We start from the raw sequence: 21,316 nt of genomic DNA, 5'->3' as shown, positions 1-21,316 counted from the left end.
GCACGTCAAGTTGTCACAAAAATTATTAATTTCAGCCAGAAATTATTACAATTACATAATATATATACAACAGCAATAAATTTATCTAGCGCCATTTGATCTGAGCTAGACCTTCATAGCCAAATTACGAACAGCATCAAAAGTTCACCAAAACTTCGAACATCTCTATATATTCCTAGTACTATGAGGGACACATAGGAATATTACATATTTAGGATAAACTAACCATGTCTTTATACAATAAGCAATGGTTGCGGAAAATCTATGGAGACTTGAGAGTAACTAGATTGTCTGGGTGAGGACATAGTAAAAACTGGCATGTAGTAATGTTGAAGGTAAAATTTGATTTTGATTTTAAAATTTGTTTTTAAATGAACAAATGATAATTTGTATATATTGTTCTGAATACCTATCCAGTAACTGTGTATTCGTCCTATTAGACAGTTATACTTTACATATAATGAAATAAATTAATGATAGTACTTGTATACTACACAATCATATGACATTCATTATAGTTAAATACGTAATCGAATTTAAGAAATTTTTATTAGTTAATTTCTATGCAGAAGCTAAACTTTTCCCTGCACTATGGTGAGGCTGTGCTCGTCCCGCGCAGTGGCTGTCCGACCGTTGCTCTGAGTGCACGCCCGTCGCCGCGTCGCGCACACATACGCACCCGCCGGTAGGCTACACACAACCTTACCCCGCAAACCCCTCCCTTTGACCTTCAGGTGGATACTAATTGCATACAATGCTGAAATATGAACAAGAGCAATCGTTACCCGCTTTGTTGCATGCGCTTTGCCTTTACCCCACATAAATGTTGTCTATAATTTTAAATTTTCGATATTCTATTATTGTTCGATTTTTAAATATTTTAGTTCGTACTGTTGCTTGTTATGCGGTGTGCGAGAAGGGGACTGAAACACTTGTTGAATATAGGAATATGTCGCTCTCAATTTGTTTCATATAGCTACGCATACGTTCGTTTTAATATTTTAAATAATTAACGAAATTAATGTCTAACTTCGCTTCAATATTTATTTAAATTATTTTAACGTCTTATCTATTTAAAAATGTTTTTTTTTTGATAAATTTAAAAATGAATTGCGTCAAAAACTAATTTTACACGTGGAGTGACTGAAAAATATGTGGTGCAATATAGTAGTCGTCCTTAAATAATTGTTAGACCTATTCAATTCTTCAAGGCTTAAATATAACTACAGTTAAATATATTATAGATTTTCTTGTGTATTTTATGTGTCTTGCAACTTGAGGTTATTAGCACTTTACTTACTTACTAGAATTGACTTGAAATAATTGATTTAGAGCAAAAATAAATAGATTTTTTAGATTATTACAGAGTTTTTAGTGGAAATGTCTCTTAAGAAAATAAATATATTCAGGATAATATTTTTATACAAATAGCGTAACATCTCTACTACCTACGATATATATTTTTTAAATTAAAATACACAATAAAGCTAATATGCCAATACCCAAATAAAATATGTGTATTCATAATCGAGCTGAATAAAAGGGTTTTAGAAGAGTGCTGTCAGAAATTGATGAAAAATGTCGAATTCGCACGAAAAACTCTCTTTCATTTGCACTTAGGAAATCGTTTTACATAAATTTTCACTCAGACATCCATTCTATATTCATTCAAATATTCGGCTCTCATTCGAGTTGATATTAAGCCTCCGTCGGTACCCTTTGAGGGCTTTATGTGTCTATGTCGAAATTAAAATCTATGATCGGGCAAATTTTGACGGGTTTTAATAAATTTCAATGCGAATTTCGCTGAATCGGCCAATTAATTTAATCTTTTACCAATGTCAATTTTGACGTTTTAGTTATATTTTTGATGAAAAAGAGTGCCTAGTTAAAGGTTTCATATTTAAACATCATTAAATATTGCTTAAATGTTATTCTTATTTAGGAAAGGGATGATTTCGACACACCCCTGCTGCTTAGCCTTTAGGTCACATGCCTGCCTGATGTGTCAGGCACATAGGCGTAGTACATGACGTAGGGGGCCCTGTTTATTAAAAAATATATGTTACTCTAAATCTGAATCTGAGTAGCATATTTTTAAACGATGTTATGAACATTTAAATCTTTTTTATATAGACAAAAATTACTTAATTATCAAGCTAAATGTCCAGAGAATGAGCCCAGAAACTTAACCCACAATTTTATACTTTAATAAAATATTAAGTTTAATTATGAATTGACATATTTATTTATGTCTATAAATATATATTGAATAACAATTATTATATATGAACTGTAAGTGAGCAGTGTTGGCCTAGTGGGTAGGTTCCAACCCCGGCTGTGCACCAATGGATTTTCTGTCTATGTGCGCATTTAACATTAGCTCGAACGGTGAAAGAATCCAGCTTGCCTCAGTCCCAAAAAGTCGACGGCGTGTCTCAGGCTCAGGAAGCTGATCACCTACTTGCTTATTAAATGTCAGTATAAAGTCAAATGCCCATGAAACAGATACAGAAATCTAAGGAGCAGACCAAAAGAGATTGCAGCGCCACTGATTTTAAATTTTAAACTTTAATTAACAAAATATAATGGTGGCCTAATTTACTGAGAATGTTAATTATGGGCGGGAATCCTTTATTATAGTTATAAATGTGATTAAATCTTAAAATTGATCTTATTGAATACATTTAATTTTAATAAACCGTTCCATAAACCCACTTAAAGCAGTTTTTAAACTCATCTAGTTATCTATTGTGATCGCGATTTTGATTACTTGAAGAATTTGATATTTTTTTGCTTCAAATGATTTCATTAATCAGCTTATTTATTTTAAATAAAAATTGAGCGAATTTTGAAGGTTTCAAACGTATTATAAAACCTCAATCCACTAGTAACATTATTTTATATCGTTTTTTAAATATGTTCTAAGGAAAAATATTTTCCCAAGAAATCTAAAGTAAACCCCTTGTTATTTGTCGCAGCTGTCACGGCAATTGTGTATTCAATTTACAATGCACAATCCGCTTTTTCTGCAACAAGACGGACAAAGTTGTAGGGAATCGTATTATCATTCTACAGTAATAATAATTGTAGTTATAATTACCAGATATAGTAAAGGTAATAATTATAATAAAGCCTTATTTATTACTTAAAACATTCATACATATTAAAGATATACACACTTAAAATTGTGTTCAGAAACAATTACATGTTTTTCAAGGACCTCTTATACAATAGGCCTCCTCCACCACCGCTCTCTGTCTAGAGCAATTTTTTCTCTTTCTTTTCCCTGGTGGCCTTTCCACCTTGTTACCCTATTTGTCCATCTGCCATTGTTTATGCAGACCCATTCACATTTTTGCAATGGGTTAGTGCAACGATATTTTTTTATTTTCTTTCTTATTTCCGTACTTGTTCACACAGTACAGATGTTATAACTATATGATTGACAGGTAGTTTTATGATTAACAAAGAGTACTTTAGGCTTACCAGTTCCTAACCTGTCCGTTAATTATTATTATAACAGCAAATTGTTTCAAGCGGCCCACGGTTTTTTTTCTGGCTTTAATATCGACAAAGTAACTTTCAATATAGCCTTCTTTAATCAAATCATGCTCTATATATAACAATGTGAGATGATTAAGACGTTCTTATAAATAACAAAAACCTGGCCGCTTCAAAGGTAGATGTTGTGACTGTAGATGCTAGTCAACATATGTCGATTATAATTAAATATTACGGTAAAAAGTTTGTAAAATACCCACTTATATTTAGGATTTAACGGGACTAAATCGAGTTTTAGATTTTTAAGAGGAAGTGATGGTTTATTGCGGCTTCAACGTACCCGACGGAATCCGGTTCTGTTAGTACATATTTCCATAATTGTTATGTTATTAACTGCGCTTAACATTTAAACAAGATTGACTTTATATTTGCTTCTACCCAATTTTTCATACCCAAATAAGCAATCACTTCTTATTTTGTGTAAATGAATGAAGGTTAGAAAACTCTTAAAATGTTGACATCTTAAAAAACTGTATAAGTAATAAAATTGCTCGTAAAACCTAAGTAAAGTTCTAAATTCTTTGAAAGGCTCGTAAAACTAAAACCTTCAATTTTGTTATTAAAGTCCCAAATAAATTATGGCCATGACATCAATATAAATGTAGTACGAGAAATGAGCAATGTGATACAAACAATTCAATGTATTAAAAATCAAAATGTTTAAACAACATTTTTTCTCTGTTGCAATTTAAACTTAACCAAACAAAAAGCATACGTTTAAAAGTGATTCCATGATGCATATTTTCCAAAGGGAAGTGAACAATATGAGGCATACGATTTTGTAGTTCTTCAGCTGCTTAGCACACAAAAACACGTGTATAATTTAAAAAAAAAATAATAAATTTGAAATGTATTTATTCGTTATAAGTAATGCATACCACATTACAATGTGTAAGATTTAGATACTCTTTTAAGTAAAAATAAAGTTAATATATATTTTTAATACAATTTTGAGCTTAAAATTAATTCGACGATTAAGACAATTGGATGTACAAATAACGCTACATTATTGTCAACTTATCTACAAATTATTTACCAAACCGTAATTCATTCATAATATGGTACGAAGTTAAGAAAGCGTATTCAATGTTTACGTTTGTGTTTAGATCAAAGCGCCACATTGGCTTATATAGTTTAGATGAAACCAATTCTGAACAATGTTGCGTGCTGTCTAAAAATAGTTTATTGATAGATTCGACGTTCTTTTGATTTGTATCTACAAAGCTTTATATCAGGATGTTGTACTTTTTAAATCATAATATACCAGCAGCATATCAAATAGAAAAAACAAGGTTAGATGAGAATGGAAATCTAGAGACGAAACAACAGCGTCGTATGTTTATTGTCATTGGTCACCGGCAACGATACGCTCCGTCTTTCCGTTTGATCAATCGTAATGAAATGCATAATAGTGTGAATGTAAATACAACCATTGGTATTCTAAAGAAAGCACTTTTTACCGGATTGAAGTTATGTATTATTATAAAATTATAATTATATTTTGTCTTCAGTCACCGTGACCGCTGTAAAGCACGCGAATTTCGGTTAAAATTATGTAAAATAATTATCAGTTTATAATAATACATAGCTTCAATCCGGTAAAAAAGTGTTTTCTTTCAATGTGTAAAAGCTGTGTTAACAAAAGACAATACATTGGAATTCTTTTAAAATTTTGTTATTTAAAATCATTATTGTCTGGACAGCCTCTAATAGGCCATCGCAATGTATCATATTCTTCTTGTGTCCAACTTCGAACACCTATTGTTTCGCGGTCCTCGACAACTCCATGCTACCAACGCAGCCTGGGTCTACCGGGTTTTCTCTTGCCACCAGGTGGTGAGTTCAGTAAGGACCTTGGGGTTCTATCGACCATTCGGTGGACATACTTCAGCCTGTTGCATTTTATGAATTAGATGATGTTGGCGTCGTCAAAGATGTTTTAAAGTACTTAATAACGCCAGAAACGTCATCGCAAATAAATAAAATCTTTTAAATTAACTTAAATCAAAGACAAATAAGTCAAACGAGACTGAGATATTACAAAATATACACTTGCAAATCAATGGCGTCATTAATTTTAATGAATAATAGGTCAATATTTTTACTATTATTATTATTTTATAAGATATTATTGCCATTAATATTTTTCCCTTGCTAGATTGCTAATGTTCTAATATAATTTATAAGTATGTGTGTAAAGTTTGTGAAGTCATATTTTCTTATGCATGCACGTTGTTCTAGATCTTATAAGGACATAAATAATCCGATATACACGTAACTTTAAAATATGACACCTAAATAGAACTCTTTATTATTAAAGACACCAAACCATGTGTATTAGTGTCTTGCGTGAGTACAAAACAGGCGGTTTATTTATGGAATACTTTGACGAATTTATAACGTGGCCGATCGGAAATAATGAACATGAAAATCTTAGGTTTTATTCATGTGACATCGTAAAAATTAAATTAATTAAGTTGCGCTTTTATCCGTTCACCGCCTATGTGATTTTGAACTTGACTGGCGTTTCGCATTTAACTCACATATCGCGTGAATAACAATCGCTATATTGAATTCTCACTGCTGAATCGTGATTTACCAGCGATAATTTCTAAAATCTACTTAGCTATGATATTTTCATTAATTAAAATATATTTAACAAATTTTATCTGTCTATATGAAGGTAGCAACTTAATTATACGAATTTCCAAATTAAATAAAACAAAAAATTCTTCCATTAATACCACAATATTTGTATTACCATGTAGTTTCCATCGTTATTTATTACTAGGCTCGTGATTTATAACAAATGATACTCTATGACATATTTAGTTTCCGACATTTCATTCAAAAGATAAATTACGAATCCATGAAGTCAGACAAAGTAGTATAAGAATCATTCAGTGTCAAATTTTACCAAATTATTTCAGCTATTTACACGTGAAAGCAAACTCAATTTTTTTAAGTTGGAAAACCTTTGAAGTTTTCAAAGAAAATTAATGCTATGTTTTAAATAATTCTTAAGATAAATTCTGCTTACGGAAACCCAACATCCGGTATAATGCGATGCCTGTTTCCTGTATTGAAATAAAAGCTCTATATTTTCACTTACCTCTCGTCGGAGTATTCTTTGAGTAAATTCTCATTTCTATTGTAGATGAAATCGTAGAGAATATAAGAACCAAGCTATCATATCTCAAAGGATATTCAGTCTCGTAGGCTAAAGTAGACAGATGCCTGCTACTCTATATTTATTTTAAACGTGTTATGAAGATAAGAAGAGTATGTCGTATGGTCTATACGACATACGAATACATATTCACTAAAAGTACCATTTTTTTAAGATTAATAAGAGAACGAAGCTAATAATTAAATTATAACAATAAAACAACAATACATTTAAAAGAGTCCCCGTAGCATACTCGCCTTGATGCTTACAATTGTTCGTTGTAATGCTCGCTAGTCGAGATAAGCACCGCTAGGAAAATTTTAAAAAACGCTCTTCAAATTGGATTTAATACTCATTAAGTACCGAGATTTTTACGCCGTCTTTTTCTCTCGGCCTACATCCTGTCTTCTTTGCAGATGATAAGGAATATCTACTGAGACAAATTTAATGACGTGGAATAAGTGATACCTGTATCTTATATTCCAGGATACCCCTCGACTTTTAGTGTCTAGGTTCAGTTTTCTCACGATGTTTTTTTTTCATGGAACGAGCGGTTGTTACATGCGTACATGGATGGATACTCCATTGGTGCGCAGCCGCTTTCCGAACCTACGACCTCAGGGACGAGTCGGAAAAGCCAAAAAATTCTCACATTAAAAAATAAGTCTAGAAACAGGATATGTAAACTAAATATCACAATTTGACGCATGTATTCGTTAAGCATATGTAAATTAACACATTATACTAAATGTAACGATTGATAAATATATCAATAGAACTGATTTCGGAACTCGTGTTTCAATAATAGATCGCTGATTGAGCTGTTTCCCTCAATATTGATGTGTTTCACAAATAGATCGAAAATTAAGCGCCATTTTCCACTAAAATCAAATTTAAGTAATCAAATATCCGTTAATCTCTCCCTACTTATCAATTATTATTTGACTTGACTTAATATCCTATAACTCCTACATGGGGGAGAGGGCGTCCACAGTGAGTCTCCATCGCGTTCGGTCTTGAGCCTTGTAAATTTTCACCTCGCTCCAAGTCGTCCGGCTCTTTTTCTAGCATCTGGAACTGTACGGCGCCAGGTTGACCTGGGACGGCCATGCTTCCGCTTTCCTTGCGGGTTCCAATAAAGCGCTTTCTTGGGAATATGATTGGGATCCCTTCGGAGTGTATGACCTATTCATTTGATCTGCTGGCTAACCGGAGTTTCACGGCAGCGCTCCCAAAGTTGCTCGTTAGAGATCGTTTCGGGCCAGTAGATGGCCAGACTATGGCATGGGATTATACGGGAGATTGGACATTGAATCCGAAAAATTAAGCTGGATTCGACGTGTCATGTGTTTAACAACCGTGACTGGCATACAGGCCGAAGTTGTGCGAAGGTTGCTCGGGCTTTGGCAATGCGAGAAGTACTCTTCTGAACCTGCAGTTTCAATCACACTCAGTATTACTTACTGATGTTATAAGACTGATCTTCCTTTGATCATATTGCATATTGGTTTAATCAAAATTAAACCAAACTAATCCTTTAGCTCAAAAACCTATAAAGCGATTTCGTTCTAGCATAATATAGCTTTTTGTTTGATTTAATGATGAGGTGAACTTTGCCACTAGTATTTTTAAAATACTGTCTTATAACCCCTACAGTATTCACTAGCACTAAACTGATATGGATCTTCTACGCTTATAGATACACTTGCTCTTGAGTCGTCATCGTCTATGTGGTGTAGAAATTTTGAATTGATTAAAGAACCCAATGTCAAATAGCAATCTTCACAAATTGTTTGACTCTACTAAAATCGAGCACGATTTCGAATTACAACTGTCATAAAAAGAGGGAAAATGGCAGCTGTCAGAGACTGGCGTACGCGTTTGACAGAACTATGCATATGTGTGGTAGGAATGGAGTTGAAGCTGAAATATTACGTGAATAAATGTTAATACTCTTTGTGTATAGAACGTTCTATTCTATTTTCTATGTACAAAATATTTTCCATTGAAGTCTCCGTTTACTGCCATTTTTAAAAGCGATTGTGTTGACGGTGATTTTTATTGTTCCATTAACGAGGCTTTTAAGTAATTTTCGTTTTGTGTGACCACTTATTGGTTATTATAATCGAATTGAGTTAAAATACTTTATGATCAAAGAACGCCTAACCTTATTCTCTTATATGGAATTTTACGATCCCTTCTACTCTTGTAACGCTTGTTTTATATTTGGAACTGACGTCACAGCCATAAGCATTTCTTTTCTATAAATATGCGATCAGATATTTACTTTCTCAAAATAAATTTGTTTTTATCGAGAAGCGGAACCGATATATATTTTCGACATAATATAAAAATAATGAAGTTGCATAATTTCTGATAGGAATGATTTTTCGTCACCAGGTTTTAACAGGCTCATTCGTGGTAACAAAAATATGAATACATTATCAGCATAGCCTACATGTGTCATTCTGTAACCAAAATTCCGATATTAACATACCACAGAGTGTCATAAATTACAGAAATAAAAACGGTGTCACCTATTATCGAGTTTTCAGTTTCCTCGTAAACCAGGTTACGGTCGGGTGATACAAGAGTAGACAAAACAGCCTAATGGGGTAATTAAACAGCCCTCAGTCGCCTTTAGCAGTCACCCCCAAGTAAAGCGATACTTAAGGTGTCTTTATGAAGGCTTTGCATTTCTCCACGTTAAAAGATCTCGTGAAAAAGTTAATGTTGCAAAATTCCCTTAGTCTTTCAGATTCGGATACGACAAAAATTATGGATTATCAAGTAAGAATAAGAAACTTGAGCAGTTTTTACGATAACTTTGATTGAAATATTATTGTTATTCAGTTGACCTATTTAATGGGCGCCAATAATGACTCAAAATACTATCTATTTTACTCTCTAACTAGACAATATGTTGAGTTTACGTATACAATATAACAACATGAATCCTTTTTTATTGAAACATCATTTCAAAGACAGATATGTATGAGCTTAATTGAAACAGTGTAAGTGATTTAGGTGAAATATACAGCATTATATTTTTAAAAAAATGTTTATTATGAAGTACCAGACATCGCTACTCATCAGCAAAGAAGACAGTGGGTGAAGAGAGAAAAGCTGGCGTAAATTCTCCCGGCCCTCTTTTAAAATAGCAAATCATCATACAAAATGGCAAAGAACACTAATTCTAAAACAAATATCGCAAATTAATTAAAAGTAGCCTGTCTAGCACTAGTCCCAGGCCCTTTTTTCAACTAGATGATCGTTAACTTTATAGTAAGCCTTCTTACACAGCTTTTCTTTCATACATTTATTAAATTCATTAAAAGGCAGACTGAAAAGCCTCTGGGATTTTATTAAAGAAAAGTATCCCATTTCCCAAAAATAATTACTAACTACAGATAGTTTAGTACGCGGAAATTACAGCTGAGTACATTGCGATACTTATTCGTTGAGCAAAGAAAGCACCAGCTCTGGGCTCTCCGGTACTATCTACCAGGTGCCAACACTTCTAATCTTTAATCAGCGCCTGTGTCCAAGAGTCTCTACTGCATGAAACTGAAGGGGAAAAAATCTTACTTGGAGAAAAGACTCAAAACGACTTTCCGCCTGCTCCAGTCGCCCCAGGTCGCGCCAGCTTTTTTGCTTATCCAAGGGAGGTCAAACAAGGCAAACGTGTCCAAGTAGCTGCCATACCCCAGCTTATCTCATCTTCCAAGGGTCATTGATATCTCATCCTGACGTAGATGAATTAGTTTTTATAAAAGACCCTTCCTAAACTTTACAAAACGCTCTCGTATGCTGTATTCGTGACTACAATGACAATAATTGACAACTCAAAGTTTTCGCATTCAATTTGTGCTACCGTTTAGTTCACCCATAAATCTTTAGTATTTCATACAAACATTTATTACCATTACATTATGTATTAATTTTTCGCGCTTATAGCGTATAAAATGTCAATTATACTCTACACAATTAGGCATCAGAGCAAAAACTCGTTATTGGAACGACGCTTAATGTCCGCTCGAAATCCCATTAAGTTTTCGCATTTTCCAATAATATTGTCTGCGAAATGATTTATTATCAAATGCGTAGACTTGGCTGCCAAGATACTCCGGGGTTCCCGACTTTGAATACATTTTGAGATAATAGCCTGTTTGTTAGAAAAAATACTTGAACCGAAATTTGAGTCTTTAAAGCTCTCGGGAATATTAATTTGTTTATGAATTTGCCATAACATGATTACAATTTCTCCATTCATTTTAATACCATTAAAGATTGAATATATAATAAATGTAAGGTTTTAATGTTTACTTACATGTTTAGCGGACAGATTTTTAATGTGGCTTCTGTAAAAGCTTCTTTCAGAACACGTGTTTTAAGACACTATTTCTAAACATTCAATTGTTTTAAATAAGACCTTTATCAAATTATCACTTATTCATGTACATTCATGAACGTCAGTTAAAAATTATATTTAAATTACGGATTTAGAAAACTGGCAGTAAAAGCGCTGTTACGCCTTTAAAATTATTGTAGGAACAACATACAAACACGTAATGTCAAGTTGTATCAATTCCACTTTGTATCTACCTGCCAGAATGCTTGTCTTCTGTAAAGTCAATAATCAAGAAATGGACAGAAGATCAGCATATTCCTTTTGTAGCGGCGGCGTCCATGCCTCGGGTTGTCTCTCTCCCTTAAATATGGTGACGGGGCCGATGGCTGGCCATGCGTCATTCTCGTGAACAGGTGCTAATTGTGGTATGGATAATTCGTGTATGCGATGATGTTAGTTATTTCGACTACGTGTTCTTCCCAAGAGAAATTGCATTCTCCTATTTCACCATTCCTCCTGCTGATAGAGGACAAATCTTTGTTCATTAATTTATTTTATTACAATAAATTACTTAAGGTGTCGTGTGTGAACACACATCTTAAGTGTAATATGGTGTAATGGTTGCAGCTCCTTACAAACGTTGTGTAATGCAAAAAAAAAATATTATTGCCAGTTCATCACTTCGTTCTACGCATTTGAATTGAGAACTGGCAGTAAATGTAAAATTAAAAGCATTTCATATATATTTATATTTTGACGTTCATAAGTGTACATTGTTACCTAACACTACCTTATTATAAAGTGACATGATTATTTATTTCACAGATATAACACAACTTCAGATCGTTTATTAGCGAATCTTTTTTCTAATTTTATATTGAAACGTTATTCTCCCGGGTAGAAACTCTAAGTTAAAATTAACTTTGTCGCCGAAGCTTTGCAAATTGTATAATGTAGCCTTCATTTAAAGCTAATCAATAAACCTCACCTTATCTTGATATTGGACTCGTATTGTTAAAAAGCTCTTCGTATAAAGTACTGCTAGTAAATCGGGTTTTAAAATCAAAAGCTGAGTTGGAAGCTTGTTCATTCAACGTAAAAAGATTTTATTATTTAATAGCCGCTAATTAATATAATATTGTTATATTGAAGCTATTTATAGCTAAATTGAGATAAGCCAAGAATCTAAATCTTAAAAAAATAAAATCATATTATATAATAGATAATTAATAACTATATAACCGTTTATTGAAATTAAACTTAAAGATAACACTTATACATGTTATCATTAGACCTCTGATGGTTGTAGCTTTTCTATCTATACTAATATTATAAAAAGGAAACATTTGTGTTTTTGTAATGTTTTTATACAACAACTATTTGACCGATATCAAAAGTTATTTCTGCATGAAAAAGATGCATCTTTACTGACTGACATAGGCTATATTACATTTAAAAAAATAGGGATATTTAACAAAAATGCAATTATATAACCTAAGGTGGAAAAATTATCCATTAAATTCTGTCATCGCGTGCGCTACTATAGTGGAAACTATTGATGATAGAACATAAAGATATTATACTGTATTATATAAGCCTATGCCGAGTCACAATTCCAAAACATGAAATTATCTTGTTCCCACAAAACAAATCTACGTCAAATGTTGTGTATTAGGAAGTTCTAAGCCACTGAAGTTCTACAAACAAAACTTCTTTCTAATATTATAGAAGAATGTGTTGGATTTTGAGTTTCAGTTTTTATTTTTATCAATTTATCAGGCTAAAAATTATTGGACAGATTTTAAATAAATATTTCATTACTGTTGAATATTTTCTAAATTTACTAATGTGGGACATTCTAACGATGTTACGAAATTTAAAATGTATTAGATATATATATTCGTTGTAAAGTAAAATATGTATATTGATTAGATTATAAATGTAAGTGTGTGTCTAATAATCTGAAAGGAAGTAAGTAAAAACTAAGAAAACTAAGTTGATAAAAACTTTTATGATGACAAAAATATATCTATAAGTCCGACTTAGTAGACTTTCCACTACCATGAGATCGGTATCTACGTGAGAGAAACCGCGGGGCATTGCTAGTAATTAATTAAAAATATACAAAACACATACGTAGACAAACTATCAATAATATATACGCAAGTTGTAACATTTATGCCGCAAAATAGAAATTTACCAATTCTATTTTAAAAGGTTCCGATTCAAACATTCCTTACACAAGAAAATTTAACAGTCAATGACTTAAGGAATTCCGAAAATTAATAGGATTTAAGTACCTCAGTACCGTGATCTCAATTTGAGGGGAGCCTTTGGAAGTCGATAGGAAAAGCGTCAATTTATCATTTAACTCTATCAGTAGCCTCAATTGTTTTAGCGTAATAGCATTTTGCGTAAATGTCTCATACTAAAGATGATCTTTGTGTATAAACTGTTTGTTTTTTATACCAAAAAAACGATATATTATTATTAAGCTGTATTTTGACTACAAGTTGACTATTTGCTTGAATATAACGCATAATAAGAGGTATGTAACATTAGTTAAACATGTATATATTTTAGTAAATAATTAGAAGCGTAAACCAAATGTTAGTTAATGCTAATCATCGCACACTTGAAGCCGAAATGAGCCCATTAGTTTTTCCCACACTCATAAATTGTAATATAATATTATTGTTTTCGTTAATGTCCAAAGAGGTCGAATATACTTGTATTGACGCGTCACTTAGATTAGCACCCTTAAACTAAGTTTTTTGTTACCCACTACCCCTTCTTTTGCACCTACCTAGTTGACACTCAGCATCCTTATTTGAACATATCTACAACAACCACCACCGTTCTTAACTCGATCATTAAACACATTATTTTTTACTCGCAGTAATGGCAGCCATTTTGAAAACATCACGCACAAATGTCAGTATTCGAAATTTGACGTAACATGTGTTAAACCTAAATAATATACTTAGCTCTCAAAGGAAACTCCTTTAATAATCTACTAAGAGTTCTTTCAATTTTACGAACCTCTTTAGTATTCCCCTGAGTAGGTTTTCATGTATGATCATAATAATCTATTTCCGATAGGCCTTCATAGACCATAAAATCGTTTGATTTCTTACGCTCGCCGCGAGTACAAAGGATATTCTATGATATTATTTGATCCATTTCTGATCCTCTTGACGTTATTAAATGTACGTAATTGGTATATTATAATATTTGAAGACACAAATTGTACTAAATATATTTTATACAGTTTTTTAAATATAACCGTAGAAACCGTAAAACTCATTAAAAAAAATATAGACTTTTTAAAACATTATAAGGGACTAACGGCAAAAAGATACATGTATAATGTGTTTTTATTCCTCTCTTATACAAATAAAATTTAATGGAGAATTGAAGAAAATCATAGTTAATTACGACCACATTCAGTTATGAAGAAATTGTAATATAATATACAATTATGTCATGTTGGGATAAAGTATAAGATCAGCACTATTTTTCGGTGTCGGTAAAGTATTAATTCTTTCTTTAAGCCTTGATCCTGTATTGGCAAGAGAAAAAGTAACTGAGAGATTCGCACAAAAGATACAATTAATTAGCAATTGTAAGCTTTCTTTGTCTTTAGCGTGTCTTAAACAATTTAATTACAGATATCAAAGTTAACTTTTACATAATAAATAACATGTTTAATTGTGACTTGTACAAAAGCTTCACTCTATTTTGCGTTATCCTTACAAAAAGCTCTACAGCAATTTGTCAATGTAAATCCCATTTAAAATTTGACTTATTTATTACAACACGTAGACTATGCTTAGTGCGTAAAAGTACGATTCTCAACCTTCGATACAGTGAGGCATCGTGTTTCCTTTTTTACATTGATCTAGCTTCAATTCTATCCAGTTCTCTTCGCCTTAACTGGTGCACGTCACCGGGTTTTCTTGAGACGGCTTCCTTGCGGGTTTCAGTCAAGCACATGCTTGCTGTTTGGAATCCCTTCCGAGTGTATAGCCAACTTGAGCCACTTGATTTGCTGGCTAATTGAGGTCTTTCGTGCAGCGCTCTCAGAGCTGCTCGTTGGAGATCTCGGGCCAGTAACTACCAAGAATACTGGGTACACAGCGTTTGGTGCCGGTGCGAGGTGGTGTTAGGGGCTTCGTGTCTCACTATGAGTTTCAATGTCAACTTCCCTGACTGCCATGCAGACCGAAGGTTTCTCGGGCATTGGTCAATGTGTTATGCACGATGAGTGCCTAGGAAAAAAAAATTAAATGTTAAAATTGGTATACCGGCCGGTTGGAGAGTATCAACTTGAAAAGATTTTTTTAATAATTATTTTTATAACTTTGTACACAGATAGTTCTGAAAAAAAAAACAGAAAATATTTGTTCTACATAAAATTGCATTGAATGTAACAACAAAAAACTACTTGTTTGTTGTTAATAACAATTTTCGTTTATAAATTTAAGTTTTTATCACAAGTATTTAATTGAAAGAGACCCTCTATACAAACAAAATAATTCCACAGCTTCAAAAGCTCTTTATTCCCCAGAGCTTTCATTTTTCACTTAAGTGTTTTGCCTTTTCTGAAACATATCACGGCTCGTCCGACACACGATGGGCACTTTCGAACAATGAGCGAGCATTTTCTGAAAATGTTCAGTCTTAAGGCTTTGAATGTCTGTTTCTGAACTTTCACTTGTTCTTTTTGAGTGTTGCTTTTAAAGTAATTGATGGAATGATCCTGAAGAGATTTTAATATATTATTTTTGTGATAGCAATAGCAATTTACTTTATATTGATATATATAAGGACTATTGATTTTAATTGGATTTATACGTTTATTATAAATGAATAAATCCAATTAGCCTTGTCAGTTTTGGTTGCTATGGTGGACATTCTGAGACAAATCTTTGATTAAAAAGAGTGGCGGAGAATTAATTGCCTTGAGTTAAGTACTTCTCTTCCGTTCTACGCCCCCTAATTTGAGAGCTGGCAGTAAATGTAAAATTAGAAGCATTTAATGTATATTTCTTTTTTTGACGTTCATAAGTGTACATTGTGTTACCTATATGATTAAATGATTTTTGACTTTGACGTCAGCTTACCAACGCGAAATTATATTTTAAGTCATTTCAAATGAAACACTCCAATCATTTTAATAAGATATTATTTTCATGGTTGTTTATATTCCGTCACAATATCCTAAAATGTCATATGCGACTACATCACAGGACATTTTTGTACAGGTTTTGATCAATTTTCTTTCAATTACCACTTATTCGCTCGAACGGCGAAGTTTTGATAAATTGAAAACGTCTTAAACCCGAAAATCAATTGTTGTGTTATAGCTTATTATCAGTTAAATATCTGAAGCATCTTATGAATTGCATTAAATTGCGTTTCACCCTAAGTTGCTGTAATAATGGCTGGAACTGGTTATTCAGCGATTTTCCACCGAGCTTTTAGGTCGAGGTCGCAAAAGTGGGTCAGAGAGAACCTGTTGCTACAAAATGTATATTGTTGCTACGGGGACCATGTCGGTTTCAAAGCCTTGTAATATTTTATTTTATGCAGTCTGAATTGTGCATGATTATGTTATTCAATCATGTAGTACGCGAGTTTTTCAACAATAGAAACTGTTTATCATTAAATAAAGATTTTTAAAATGCCTCAGAAGCTAAACACAACGTGCAAGCTGGAGAGCTTGGATTCGATTGTAAAACAATGATCTAAAATACGAGATAGCATTGTTTATGATACAAACGCAATAAAACTAACATATATAATATTTTTGCATAATAATTTAATAATTATGTAATAATAATAATTAAATTATTTGCAGTTTAATACTTGTACATAATATTTCAAAATTGTACTATAATTATATTAAATAAAAGATTGATTTGTAATGATCATATTTCGTTTACTTGAATTTCAAAAGCTTCTTATAAAAAATTCTGAATAAATTACAGCTTTGAAAGCATTTTGTTAATTCGCATGAAGATGCTCTGCTTAATGTAAAAATACTTTATAAATTTTATAAAAAAAATATTTCTACCATATATTCTTCTAAAACATCTTTAATTAATTAATAATAGTGCATAGTAAAAGACTGTCCAATACTAGCCCTTGTAACCATAAAGATAACGCTAAATTAATTTTGATCATCGTTTTTTAAAAGTACATTTAAATTGAAGTCGAATTAAATTACAGCCATGATGCGGCGTGGTTCAATGGCGATGATCGGTGGCGGAGAACCACTGATCGTAGTGGAGGAGAGTGGGGTTGAAGAGTCTGAGTCTCCTCTTCATCACGCTGCACTGCCACGTGGCTTCTCAGAGGACCAGGAGTCCCCTCCGGACCCATATCATCTGTCGCCTTGGAGGGAGACCCGCAAGCACTCATTACCTACACCAGCTTGTACGAGTGGACCGACTGCTAGTCAGGTAACTCATGGTTCAACAGGATTATTTTAATTTTATTTTATTCTTAACCACACATGATCAAATGATCTTATTTTGTCGATAAAATGTTCAATATATCAGGTACGCCGTCTCTCTGAACGAGGTGAAGGAGCTGCCAAGGAAGCCCGCGAAGCAGCGTTCCTTGCAACTCTTAGCCAGGCTCCACCACAACCTGGAGGTCGAAGGTATTGTATCTGTATAAATTTAATTAATTAATAACATAATAAATTATTTTCTATGTGGTTGTTATTTCCATTAAATTAAATAAACCAATTTAAATATTGATTTTTTTTCAGGCATTCCGTAGTTACAATATCTCGGGTACCGCAGGCGTTGTTTGGGCGTGGACGTAGGGAATCCATTGCGGCATTTCCGGCTCTCAGTCGCCGGGGATCCATAGCTAAAAAATGTCTGTAAAATACTGCTAATACTGATTAATAAATAACTTGTTTTTGTTTTATCGTGTCTTATAGTTTTTTTCAATTGCCTACCCGTGGTTAAAGACCATGCTTTGTTCCAGGTCCACCAGCAACAGATACTATGGGCAGCACTCACAATTTGCAGCTAGATATAATGGATGATATAGTTCAGGCTCGCAAAGTACGCATGCGCCTGTGGAATACATCTAGCGAGAAGGTTTGTGAGGTTCAGCCTTTAGACGAGCGCTCCCCAATAAGCGGCTCTATCCGATATACAAACCGAGGCCGCCGACACTCTGACTTCGTTGGTTCTCCTTTACCTCCCATACCAGCTCGTCGAAGAGCTTCAGAAATGCCGCCACCGCCTCCCATTCCACCGCGAAGCAGCACAGGAGTTATCTGTACTGACACAGATCTAAAACACATGCTTAACGCGCTCACTTCATCAGCAACCGAAATCGATCGATGTGGAAAGCCAGAACGAACTCGTCAACTTTCAGATATGCGCTCCAGCAGTTTCGACGCTTCATCTTTGAGAGAGAAATTCTCAGATTCCGGCACTACTTGGTTCACTCGCAGGCACCAGACATTGGCGACAAAGAAAAAAGAAACCGAAGAAAAAAAGCTGAAAGTTACATTTGCGCCTGATTCAAAACAAGCTCCTGGTGACGCAGCAGCAGTCGTATGGGACAAGCCGTCTGGTTCTGTGGTTGATGCAAGTGCCCTGGGGAGCGCTATAGAAGTGTTTCTAAGAAGAAGCAGCGGAGCTCCTCCTGTTCCACCAACGTCTACGATAGTCAAGGAGACAAAGAGTAAAGCCGCTGATCGTTCCAAGGCACGAGATGCTCCAAGCACAAGCAAAGAGGGCGAACATTGGTTTATAAGCAAGCCTGAAGATGACGACGGTGCTGGAGGATGTGAAGCGTCAATATGCTCATCTCTCAAAGATCTTTTCGTATAAACGTGCGATCCTTTAATCCATAGTTAAATGTTTGTTTCCTGTTCGGGAAATTGTGCGCGTGTGAAATCTTGACACGTCTTGTACCTTACTTCATGGTTAAATAAGATAGTGTTACTCATTCCCGGGAGCTGGTTCAGCTCGATCTTGGCTGTGGTTGTGACGTCTGTATTTCTTGGGAATGTGGAACATATTTTATTAAGCCGTACTTACTTTATGAATCTCTGAATGTGATAGATGCGCGCCGGCGTCGGTCGTGCCAAGTCGACTCACGACTGACTCTGGCTCTGCCGTAAATATTTTTAGAGTAAATTCTATTTTGATTGTAAAAATATTAGTGACTTAATGTTTAGATAGAGGAATGTAAGTTATTCGGCGCGTGTTTTCCATGACAGTTCCCTGAACTGTCGCCCGCGCGCCTACCCCTTCCCGCCTTGTCTCCTTCAGAAGTCTGTGTATTGTAACCTGATGTTAAAAATAACGTACGATTACGAGTACTATCGTATAGCAAATAATATTGTAAAGAGGAACGCCAGGAGAAATGTACCTACGCTTAATAAATGAGGGTGTCCTCCGGGCGCCTTTTATCAATAAAATTTTTATCGATGTTGAATGTGTTTTTATTTCACCCAAATTCTTAAATCTGATTATTGTCAGACTTTGTCTGATATGTTAGAGAAACCTCCATATACCATCTCCAAACACAAAACACTTACCTAATAACACTTATGTTTTTCGATACTATAAACATAATTAGTACACGTTTAAAATATTAATTGAATGGTACCTCATATTAGTCAATTTATTTTTATTCATTAATTTGATTTCTATCCATTGTTATAGATAGGAAAATATTCTTTATAGCTTGACAAAATAAATGGATAATGACTCCAAACAGAAAATGTGTTCCCTTTCGTTAAATGTCAGCAAAGGATGTAAATGTCACAGGTAATACAATATTTACACTTCACTTGTCAATTTAAAAGGTAGAAAAGGTTGTTCCTTTTGTGATAATCTGTTCTATACATAAATAGTACTGTAATCAAAGACTAAATTAGCAACTGAAACTTTTATTCAAATTATATTGCCTATTACGTATATAAATAAAAATGAATTACAATCCGGATTAGTTAATTATAATGATCAATTTAGCCAATATTCATTAATGTAGAAGATGTATATTGGATTTGGGCATACCATCAACGCCCATAATGAAGGCTACATGTAAGTCTATAGCAATAATTCGAAGATAATTAAAAGATATAGTAAAGTTCCTGGACGTCCGCCGTTCTACAACTGAGTGTTTTTTAAGACAGTTGTTGCCGCACACTACAACGAAGTGGGACCAGCTGCCCACTGAAGTATTTCTAAACAAATTCGACTTAGGGTCCTTAAAGATAAAATCTTTTTTTTAACATTCTTGTTTACCTAAATTGTCACAGATTTTAGATAAGAGTTTGTACACACATAAAGTAGATTTAGTACTATGTATGATGTGGTAAAGTTTAATAAAAAATTAAAATAAGTAAAGAGCGTACTGATTTTTAAAAGGATGGCAACGAACTCGCGTGCCCATGGACACTCTCAATGCCAGAAGGTACGCGAAAAATCTTTCACATTCAAAAATCAAAATTCTTTATTTATTTAGATATATGTACAATACAATTCAGATAGAGGCCTCCCTAGTAAGTCAGAGACCTGTGACAGGGAAGCTTCGCTCTTCTTTAAATCAACCAACACAATTGGTTTAAAAAAAATAAAAATAAATAAATAAAAATAAACAAATATATGAATATATTATGATGACTATGTAATGTGTTTGTGAAAGACGAACCAAATGTGTGCGCGTGTTGCATGAAAAGATGGATTAAGGAAAAAATTATATTAGATGATTTATCGTTAAATCATCTAATATAACTTCTGTTTTGTTGTAGTTAAGTGTACCGAGCCAATGGTTTAAAGTTATTTTACATTTATGGTATGTAAGATTATGAAAGCTAAGGGTTTTATTTAAACTATTATAGAGATAAGCTGATCGATTGTTGTATTGCTTACGTGCAAAGATTGTCTTGCAAATTGTGTAGCTTATTATATTATGTTGGGTCCTTTTTTGAGGTGTGTCTGTTTTATGTGGAGATGTTGCGTGTCTCCTAAGGACACAACGGAGAATATAGAGCTGGCGTATGGTCAGTAGTTTGCAAGACTTGTACAACTCTTCAGTTGGAAAACTTTTATTTTTTAGTAACATTATTTTTATAATTGCTCTCTGAGCTCTTTCAAGTGCTAGAACTTTGGTTTTCGCACAACCACCCCACACTGTGATACAGTAGGTGATAACAGATTGAACTAATGCTTTATACACGGTATATA

At 33.6% G+C, this 21,316-nt stretch overlaps 1 protein-coding gene and 1 long non-coding RNA gene across 3 annotated transcripts; one reads left to right on the top strand and one right to left on the bottom strand.

The window, feature by feature from the left end:
- Positions 1 to 626: 626 nt before the first annotated feature.
- On the top strand, positions 627 to 19,476 carry LOC123709736. The gene is made up of 5 exons (XM_045661264.1): positions 627 to 685; positions 17,319 to 17,551; positions 17,651 to 17,754; positions 17,866 to 17,978; positions 18,090 to 19,476. The coding sequence occupies exons 2-5, from the start codon at positions 17,321 to 17,323 to the stop codon at positions 18,947 to 18,949; spliced, it is 1,308 nt and encodes a 435-aa protein (XP_045517220.1). The 5' UTR covers positions 627 to 685; positions 17,319 to 17,320; the 3' UTR covers positions 18,950 to 19,476.
- LOC123709745 lies at positions 17,505 to 19,815 on the bottom strand. 2 transcript variants are annotated; one of them, XR_006753752.1, is made up of 3 exons: positions 19,663 to 19,815; positions 19,160 to 19,233; positions 17,505 to 17,763 (listed from the first exon to the last, which is right to left on the bottom strand). It is a non-coding gene; the product is annotated as an uncharacterized LOC123709745 (long non-coding RNA). The 2 variants fall into 2 exon arrangements; XR_006753751.1 differs by having other exon boundaries at positions 19,734 to 19,815.
- Between the last annotated feature and the right edge of the window lie 1,501 nt (positions 19,816 to 21,316).

Source organism: Pieris brassicae, chromosome 1 (assembly GCF_905147105.1).
Source record: "Pieris brassicae chromosome 1, ilPieBrab1.1, whole genome shotgun sequence".
In the NCBI taxonomy this organism is placed as follows: domain Eukaryota; kingdom Metazoa; phylum Arthropoda; class Insecta; order Lepidoptera; family Pieridae; genus Pieris; species Pieris brassicae.
This window is presented reverse-complemented; position numbering and strand designations above follow the sequence as displayed.